General features: G+C 39.0%; 1 protein-coding gene across 1 annotated transcript; it reads left to right on the top strand.

Moving 5' to 3' along the window:
* The first annotated feature begins 646 nt into the window (after positions 1–646).
* LOC4348694 (serine/threonine-protein kinase EDR1) lies at positions 647–9,550 on the top strand. Its single transcript, XM_015759138.3, has 13 exons — positions 647–1,159; positions 3,264–3,680; positions 4,490–4,593; positions 4,756–5,954; positions 6,208–6,248; positions 6,405–6,473; positions 6,580–6,680; positions 7,041–7,119; positions 7,193–7,291; positions 7,358–7,426; positions 7,528–7,577; positions 8,720–8,896; positions 9,041–9,550. Exons 1-13 carry the CDS (start codon positions 776–778, stop codon positions 9,168–9,170), a joined length of 2,919 nt encoding a protein of 972 aa, XP_015614624.1. The 5' UTR covers positions 647–775; the 3' UTR covers positions 9,171–9,550.
* Positions 9,551–10,288: the final 738 nt, after the last annotated feature.

Here is a 10,288-nt window from a genome sequence, read left to right as displayed (position 1 = left end):
AGCTACCGAACAAATATAGTTGCCCTGTATAATTTTGGAAGTTAAGTCAACAAACGAACGAAAGCCATGTATACGTAATAAAGCCATATGATATTATAAGAGATATACTACGTAAATATTGTCTAAGGACAAAATTATCTGCCACGCTCCACTAAAATCAAATATGAACTATGATAAGATGACGTTTGTCACCAACAAAGGAGGCGCTACCTTCTATTCCTCACCGGCTCACCGCTATCCTCTCTCCCACCGATGGACTGCTCGGTGTTCTCTCTTGCGTCAATGGCCTGCTCGGTGCTCTCTCTTGCGTCGATGGCCTGCTCGGTTTTGGAACTAGCAAGTATGAACTAACCAGGGATGCAAAATCCATATCTAGATGAAGGCACATCTGTACCCCTGGACCTACCCCTATATATAGCACTCATGTTTGAGAGTAAAACCATTGCCTATCAAACAACAGAGTGTTTAAGTATCCTGGCATAAGCACAAGCAGGTCAGGAGGTACTTTGCACACTCTGTTCGCTGGTAAGCCGCGTTAGCGGGCGTTCGGTAGACAGTTTGTTTCTCTAATCACTTCCACAGCCTGTTTAGCACTCTAATCCCCGCCATTTTTGCTTAAACCCCCCTCCCTTTCCGCGTCTTCTCCGTTTCCACCCCATTTCGCTTCCCGATCACATCACCGAACGAGAGAGCTAGGAAGAGGAATAAGAGGAAGGGGAGGAAATTTTCGAAACGCGAACCCTAGGGTTCGCGGTCGCGGTCGCGGGCGCGGGCGATGAAGATCCCGTTCGTGACCAAGTGGTCGCACCGGTCGCACGAGCCCGCCGCGCCGTCGAATCCGGCGGCGCAGCAGCAGCCGCCCCCGCCGTCCCCGGCGGGGGTGTCATCGGCCGCGGCGGCTGCGGTGGTGGAGGAGGCGGAGATGGAGACGGGAGGGGATGACTTCATCACGCAGGAGGAGGAGTACCAGATACAGCTGGCAATGGCGCTGTCGGCGTCGGCGTCGGTGTCGGCACCGAGCGGCGGCGGGGGCTCGGGGGACACGGAGGGGGAGCAGATCAGGAAGGCGAAGCTGATGAGCCTCGGGAGGGGCGACCTGAGCGCCGCCGCCGATCGTGGCGTGGGCGACTCCGCGGAGGCGCTCTCCCGCCGATACCGGGTGAGCTACTGAGCCTAATGTTAATTTCGCTGCATTAGTAGCTGGGTTTACAGAATGCTTGTGGTCCTTAAGATTGTTAGGGTGGCCTCAGGCCATTTCGTGTTGTAAATAGCATTTTGTGGGCACACTTCGCCACTAGGATATGCCTATGATGCATGCACAACACAATGGCTTAATGCATGGTCATTAAGGATTTTAAGGTAGGGTTCAGCTAGTTCAATGCTTTATAAAAAAGTTTTAACACTTTGGTTGATAATCTCAACAATTGGAGTGAAAAATTGAGTAGTGTGGACTGTGGAGTAGTGATGATCTTGGCAAAATATGGAAAATAAGGTTGTAGCTGAACCACACACTCATTTGCTCAGATGCTTTCACAGTGAGTTCATGGATACTCTGTTCTAATTTTGGCATGCTGTTGGTTTCTAAATAAGGCTGTTCTAGCCCTGCAAAAGGATTCTTACCTTGTAAAGGTAGCAAGACTGACCTTTAAATAAATTAAAAGGTTAGGCCAATATAACTGTCTGTTTACACAGATGATTCAGATTTGCAAATCTAGGTTCTGACACATTTATAACCAGTTCCTATATTACTTCACCATACATATTTTAGCAATGAAGAACAGTTTCATGGTTGAACTTGCACAACAACATTTAAGAAATATGCTAGTGGATACCTGTCCATATTATATAATGTAAAGAGGACCAAAACTTCTTAATTAAGAGCATTCATTAGGAAACTATTGGTCGGAATAAGTGGAAACAATATAATGCCTGCCAGAAGAGATCAAGAAGTCAATCCTGCTGGCCTCCTGATATCCACATTAGGCTTCATCACCATGGAAGCAACAATTATTTGAAAGGGAAAGTCAGAAGTCTGCTATGTGAATTCAAGACTATCAGACTATGTTAAAGTGTTTCTAGTTTTGTTATTTTATTTTGCGTCAGTAGCTTTTTAATAGGAAAATCTGGTACTTTTCACATGGTAGGTTTTTAGTTGGATTTGATGATCTTTAATCAACAAAATCTGAATCAAATGGTAATAGATTTCTCGATGTTGTTGGCAAATATCTAACTAGAAGGCCTGGTCTGTAGTTATAGGGGAGGATGTAATGTTCATATGTATTTGAGTTTCAATTCATAAAACCTGTAAAAGGCTACTTGCCTATAACCACTCAAATGTGGAGTAATCACTAGAAAATTGCATAAATGGACACATCGACACACAATATGCATGCAGGGGTTTATTTGTATTCATGTTATCAGAAGTGCGTTGCAAACCACTAGGCAGTAATATCCTGACGATTCATTAACCGATACATTCATACAAGATATGAATATTATTGGTATTTGCAATAACTACCTTCTATTTAGGGTTTATGGAACTTATATGAAAAGTTATCGGATAATTTTCTATTCTAATTACATGTTCATATACAGTCCAATTCGCTATCTTTTGAATCATCAAGACCAAATTTGTGTATAGTAAAATATGCAGCCACGCACAGACCATTTACTATGTCTTCAATTAATTATTTCAAAATTTAGATAAATAAATATGCTACTTTCTGGAATTAGTAGTTTTGAAATCCAAAATTGTAGATAAAAAAATCCACCTGATATATTTTATGGTTTTTTTTGATCCTATAATTCTAAATTTCTGGATATATACCAAGCTGTACTTGGCATTGAGTATTAATTGACCGTTTCATTATTTAATAATTCCAAAATTCGGAATTAATAATTATCTATTGACTTCACTTGGAGTCTCATTTTTAGTATTCTATTGGTTTAATAATTTCGAAATTTGGGATTAAATGTCGCAGTCGGTTTGGAGTCTTAATTTTAGGACACTATTGGTTTACAATATCTGCGAGTTGTATCTGTCATGAACTCTTTGTTTAATCTAAAACATTATGATCTGGTCCCACGATTCTTGGATGGACAGATCCCTTTGTTGTTCTCCAACTAACGTGCTAATTTCTTGGGGATGCTTAATTAGGGTACTTTTGAATGGAGGTTGTCCACCTCTGATTTCTTTATGTTTTGGCACTAGCTATTGCGATCTATTTAGTCCTATATCTAATCTGTATTCTAACTTCCTTTAGGACTATAACTTTCTTGACTACAATGAGAAAGTTATAGATGGGTTCTATGACATATTTGGACTTTCCGGGGAGTCGGCCAGGCAGGGAAAGATGCCATCGCTTGCAGAACTTCAGACCAGCATTGGAGATCTTGGCTTTGAAGTGATTGTGGTCGACCATAAGTTTGATAGTGCCTTGCAGGAGATGATGGAAGTAGCACAATGCTGCATGTTGGGCTGTCCTGATACTACAGTATTGGTGCGACGAATAGCTGAAGTTGTTGCAGGACATATGGGTGGTCCTGTGATAGATGCAACTGAAATGTTTACGAAATGGTTGGGCAAAAGCATTGAGCAGAGGACATCACATCAGACAAGCCTGCTGCCTATAGGCCGCATTGACATAGGCTTGTCTCGGCATCGTGCCTTACTTTTCAAGGTCAGGTCTCTCCCTTTCCGCAGATGTGTGGAGTGGCAACTACCAACTTTTCAATTGATTTATTGGTTAACATGCCTATTCCACCAAAAAGAAAAATCTAAACCATATTTTTTGCATTGATGATCGGCAATTTGCTGAGGATGTGGAACACTATCTTATATACATATTTTTATCAACATATTGCATCATCTTATCAGTATGTTTGGATCTTGTAATCTGTTTACTGTCTTACCTGCTCTCATGTGTTGGTGCATCTTATGTATTCTGCCATACTGCCCAGTACAGTGGATTAGACTGTGAGACTGTCCCATCAATGCCCAAAATGCAGTATCAGTTCGTATGTTATAAGTAAAGTGCACTGTTGCTCTCTAAACTTACACATGAACTTTTGGGTCTTGAAACTCTAGGATTGCACATTTATGCCCTGATACTAAAGGCATTGATCTTTCTTAAGTGATAAACCTTTTGATGTGATACCTAGCATTGATCTTGGCAGTACTTGGCATAAGTGGGTCAATAAAGGTTCAGATCCTTCTTAAGTGATAATTATAGATGATGTGATACCTAGCATTGATCTTGGCAGTACTTTTCAAGCACTATGTAGACAGGCTTGTAAATATCTTGATGTTTAAAGCAATAATTATTTATCAATGCTTAGTATGATGTGTGAATGAAATTAACATTAGATAGCCAAATCTGACGAGAGAACATATAATGCTTTTGCATAATTATGAAATCCTTTCCACATGTCTTCGCAGTTAGCTTACAATCATAACATGCTCTCTCAGTTCTTATGCATTTTCATGCAGATTCTTGCTGACAGTGTTGGTATTCCATGCAAGCTGGTTAAAGGGAGCCATTACACTGGTGTTGAAGATGATGCTATTAACATTGTAAAGATGAATAACGAAAGGTATTTCCATGTCTAGGCATTATTAGTTGTTCATGGAATCACATTTCTACTATCTAATAATCTGTAAATTTCTTATTCATCCATTTTTACTTTAAATGTTATACTTCAATTTGTTTCTTACCCACTTTTTTTTTTAAATCTTTTTTCTGTGTTGTACTGTAGGGAATTTTTGGTTGATGTTATGGCTGCCCCAGGAACACTCATTCCAGCAGATGTCTTTATTTCAAAGGGTACTCCATTCAACTTGACTAAACCGTTGGTGCAGAATCAGGTGGTTGAATTGGCAAGTAACATTGAAAATGACCCAAGTGCAGCTCATTCTGAGCATGTAGGCAACCGATTGCATATGTTTGGCAATGGTAATTCGTTGTCAGAAAATCAATCAGGGTGTGAAAAAACCATGATAGCTGGAAGTGAGGTTAGTCAACTCTGGACATTGGCACCTCAGATGCAATCTGATCAACAATCAACTTCTGCTGGCGCACATTCAATGCAGAAAGAGGACTTGAAATTAACTCCAGACTCTCAAGAAAATGAAGAGTCTAAAAAGCAAATTTCAGAGACTGATTCTTTCAGGGGTATTGAACTGGGTAAAAGTTCATTGGCATTCAAGGGATTAAACAATAGAAATAATGAATATCAAAGGCATAGAGAGAATATAGCTCCAGCACCTGGAAGATCTCAACAACCATTGGTGATGAAAAACTGGTCAGCTTGTAATGACATTTCTAACAAGCAATACAATATTGCTGAGAGGTTAGTTCGTCGGAGAAACACTAGCGACAATGCTGCATCGTCATCTCAGTTGGCCTGGTCAACTGCAAAGCATTACAATCCCAATGGCAGAGAGCGTAATGATAGGTTATGTGCAGCACCAGGTCGTAATTATGACAATAGAAAAGTTGGTGCCTCAACTACGGCAACAGCTTCTGCCACTGGAGAACGCCTGGATAGACCAAACCTGGCACCTGTTCATTACTATGATGACAAACCGAATGGTATTTCTTCAGTGAATGCAGCTTCTACATCTGGAATCGTGAAGGTTGCAGAAAAGGGCCCTCATGATCTGGAAAAAGTTCCCATCTATTCTAGATTTGACAGTCAAATCTATAGTAGTATGCAAGGGTATTCTCCAGAAGTGAAGGAGAACAAGGAAAACTATGATAGGCATGACAACATGAGGTTACATCCTGATCCAAGAAGGTCCCCTCTAGACAGATTCATGGACACATCAAGGCAGAACTCAGAATCTGTTTCTCCACCCCAAGCTGGGTCAAGCACCGTTGACATGGTGTTGGGCGAAGTTTCTGAATGTGAAATCCTCTGGGAGGATCTTCTAATTGGTGAAAGGATTGGCCTAGGTACACAACTGTTCTTTTGTTTTATCTGTAATATACTAATTCACTCATTGAGCTGATTGTAGGTTGCACTATCCCTTGTCATAAAATGTAAGAAATATTCACTAGCATTACTGCAAAAAATAATTTTTAAAAAATTGCACTGTTATCCTATCATAAGCATGTGTTTTTGGAGTTTCTTTTGTGCATTAGGAGCTCTTGTGTTGCTATATCTTTAAATATATGACAATTAAAAGAGTTTCCTTGTAATTTGTAGGTTCGTATGGAGAAGTATACCATGCCGATTGGAATGGAACTGTAAGTGCACCTATGTCAAAGAATGGTCTATGTCTGTGATGTACTCTGGGATCCGCTATCAAATAATTTTGATGGAGCCCCTTCCTGATATTAAGAAAGTTCTTTTGATATCAACTGATCATTATAATTAAAATGTGACATTTTACTTATTTACAGGAAGTGGCTGTAAAGAAGTTTTTGGATCAAGAGTTCTATGGTGATGCTTTGGCTGAATTTCGTTGCGAGGTATGTGAACATTTTATGATTTTGATTTTTCACAAACTTAATGTTATATTATTACTGTTATTTCCGCTTGTAGTCCCTGAATCATTTGATAATTCTCTTTTAATAGGTGAGGATTATGCGCCGGCTTCGTCATCCAAATATTGTACTCTTTATGGGTGCAGTAACACGGCCTCCACACTTGTCCATTGTATCAGAATACCTTCCTAGGTATAGCAAGTTTGTGTTTTCAAATAAAGTAGGTCATAACATGTGTAGTCAGTCCAATATGACACCAGCTATAGCCGTACAGAACTACAGAAGTAGTAATGCAGTGTTGCATTCATGACTAAAACTAAATGAAAAGATGCTCATTATGATACCTGTATTAAACACGAGTTGTTATTGCTGACTAGCTTTAAAAAAATGGGGGCTATACTATATGAATGTTCAAATTTTCACAGACAAAGTGCTCTGTTAGGTTAGGCTAGACCTGTTAACATGAGTGTTATGGCATTTTTTTTTGTCAGTATTGGATCAAATGGTTCGTGTTTCAGCAATGACTTTAATCAAATTGTTATTTCTTTTTAGGGGAAGCTTGTATACGATTATTCATCGCCCTGATTGCCAAATTGATGAGAAGTGCAGGATTAAAATGGCCCTTGATGTGGTAATGGTTGGATTCTGTATTTTCAATTTTATCATCATGTGCATGCCCTTATTATGATTTATTCACTCTGCAGGCCAGAGGCATGAATTGTCTTCATACTAGTGTACCGACAATTGTTCATCGGGATCTAAAATCACCAAACTTGCTGGTTGACAATAATTGGACCGTTAAGGTATCTATCTGCTTTCGAGAACCAAAGCCTGAAAGCTTGTTGTTAGCTAACAAATTACATTTACAGGTCTGTGATTTTGGACTTTCACGTTTGAAGCACGGTACATTTTTGTCATCCAAATCCACTGCAGGGACTGTAAGTAATTGGCATTCCGACTAGAATGATTCTTTCCTCTTAAAGTTGTCGAAAGCTTCATGTACCCTGTCTTAAAATTTATGGCTTCCCCCTCTTAACAGCCTGAGTGGATGGCACCAGAGGTATTAAGGAATGAGCAGTCAAATGAGAAGTAAGTGATTTTTAACACCATTTTCAATTGTTTTTATTTGCTACTACCTCCATCCCAAAATATAAGAAGTTTTGGGGTTGGACACCGGTATTAAGAAAATAGGTGAAATTAAATAGGGGAATGTTGCGATTAATTGAAAAGAGGAAGTAGGTGGAGAAATTAAAAGATAAAATGTTGTTATTGGTTGAGAAGTGAATCTAGATGGAGAAGTTATGTTTTATGACAAATTTTAAATGCTAGAAGCTGTTATATTTTTGGATGGAGGGAATATTTTTCTGCTTAGGATTTACTGTAACAAATTTCCTGTACTTCATACATGTTTAGCCGAGCTTAAATTTCACTCTCTACCTAATGAGGTTTATTCTATAGACTAATGCAAGCAGTTATTTGACCTATATGGATAAGATACCTTGTCCGAGTAGATAAGCCATCACAGAAGTTAGGCTTAATTGAATATAATCTATTCTGCGATGTCTCTATGTGGAGCATTTTGTGGTTAATTGATAATTGATTATATTTTTTTTAGCTTCGTGTGACTTATCCTAGCTTCTAGAACCCGTACCATCTATGTCATTCATTTTCATTGAAATTGAAATAGGATATTGGCAACCTATACATAATACAAACTGGATAGAAATGTAATATGGCAGGCTTTGTGGATTATGCGGAGCTGCTAATAAGAATGACAACAATTTGAATTTTTAGTTTAATTACATCTACCATGGAATGTTCTGAAATTCATTTACTTCATCCCTGGTGCCTGTCATGTCAATGCCAAGGAGGGTGATGAATTTGAAATGTCATGCAACATGATTGTGCTCCATTTTTTCATACTGACTGAACCCTCTATCCAGATGGCTGAGGGTGCCATTGAATGGTGTGACTGCGGCACATGATTCTATTCCTGCTGCACATAGTAAAAACCATTACTAAATATCAATTACAAAACACCTTATATTGTCTTGTAGAGATCACATCTGTCCTATGCATTGGCATCATCTTTTTTTAGAGAAAAGACTCCATTGGCATTATCTTATTCTCTCTGAAGAATTCAAGTTGAATTTCTCTCCGGCCTTTATTTCTGTTGGCACACTAGACAACACATTGACAACTGCAGCTAATCGTCGTTGAGAGTTTTGCAGGTGTGATGTTTACAGCTTTGGTGTCATCTTATGGGAACTAGCAACACTACAAATGCCATGGAGTGGCATGAACCCCATGCAAGTTGTGGGTGCAGTTGGTTTCCAGGATAGACGGCTTGATATCCCCATGGAGGTTGATCCTCTAGTTGCATCTATTATACAGGACTGCTGGCAGAAGTGAGTTTTTATTAAAAAAAGACATGAAGGCTTATTTAAGTGTTTTGGTTAGGAGGGATATGAAGCCTTCTATTCTTTGTTGTTAACTTTACATTGCAGTTGTACTAATACATGATTTATCTCTGTTACCATTTTCACTTTCAGGGATCCAAACTTGCGCCCTTCTTTTAGCCAGCTAACTAGCTATCTGAATACATTGCAAAGGCTAGTAATCCCTTGTCATCAGGAGACAGCGGGCTCCTATGTACCGCAAGAAATATCGTTATACCGGTGAAACTCTACCCATGAGGTCGTCATACAGCAACTGTGAATAAAGAGCAATTGTGATTTTGCCGTTACATTTGGGCTCAATAGTCTGCAAAGGCATGGCTTGGTTTAGAGCCCCAGTTCCTGTCCAGATAGCAGTCATCCTGCTGTTGCAAGATAAAAAGGCTTGGCAGCGGAGTATGTGTACAGTATAGGTCGATCAGATAAACAGTCGGAGAAGAAAATCAAATGTCACCTGTTTCCTTTTTCTTTTTCATGTGCCCCCCATCCCCATTGTGTCGTCTGAACTGTGGAGAATCCCCAAAAAAAAAAATGAAAGAAGAAAAATGTGTAACTGTATGGACGAGTTTATCTTATAAAGAAGTTAATAGTCTGGAATATTGTGCATATCGCGTGCCTGATTGGTGGCGGCTATGTTTGAGAAATAGATGTTGCTAGTATATCCTTGGAGTAAATTGAATCGTCGGTACACGAACTTGTCAGATAGTGCAATCTAGTATATGAACTTGTAAAATGCTCACTTTGGTATATGAACTTGTCTAGTGCGTGCGGAGGAAGGCGAAAAGGACACTACATGGCTAATCTTATTGATTCAGAGGCCGATTAGGATACTATGTAAATATATATCTGAGAGAAGGTTGCTATTAGATATACACCTCTTCAATAAAATATGGCTAATCTTATTGATTTAGGGCTGATTAGGATATTATGTAAACATATATCTGAGAAGATTGCTATTAGACATACACCTCTTCAATAAAAAATAGAGTAGGATATAGCGATAGTAGAAAAAGATTAAAAAACCAAGCAATGATATAAGGGTTAGAAATATACCAAATTCATCTTTTCCATGATGAAAGATAAAACTAGAGACCAAATTTATAAATATTGCATGTCTTATGCATATTTACTACACGTATGCACGTCATATCTTAATCAACATCAGCTTCGTAAAATTAACATTGCCAAGTTATTTTTATCTTCGTTTGCACTAACTAGATAAGTTCGTTCGTGTACTGAAACAAGCATTTTACAAGTTTATGTACTAAATTACACCCAACTAACAAGTTTATGTACCACCAATACAATTTACTCATATCGTTCATTTACAGCAGGCCGAAAAGC

The sequence above is a fragment of the Oryza sativa genome, chromosome 10 (genome assembly GCF_034140825.1).
Source record: "Oryza sativa Japonica Group chromosome 10, ASM3414082v1".
NCBI classification, from domain to species: Eukaryota; Viridiplantae; Streptophyta; class Magnoliopsida; order Poales; family Poaceae; genus Oryza; species Oryza sativa.
The sequence above is the reverse complement of the archived record's forward strand: the minus strand, read 5'-3'. Positions and strand labels throughout refer to the sequence as shown.

Excerpts from the sequence above, each read along its gene's own strand:
- LOC4348694 (XM_015759138.3), top strand. The coding sequence starts at position 776 with ATGAAGATCCCGTTCGTGACCAAGTGGTCGCACCGGTCGCACGAGCCC. Across the intron at positions 5,955-6,207 it reads TGGTGAAAGGATTGGCCTAG|GTTCGTATGGAGAAGTATAC; the intron begins GTACACAACTGT and ends TGTAATTTGTAG. Across the intron at positions 8,897-9,040 it reads ATACAGGACTGCTGGCAGAA|GGATCCAAACTTGCGCCCTT; the intron begins GTGAGTTTTTAT and ends TTTCACTTTCAG.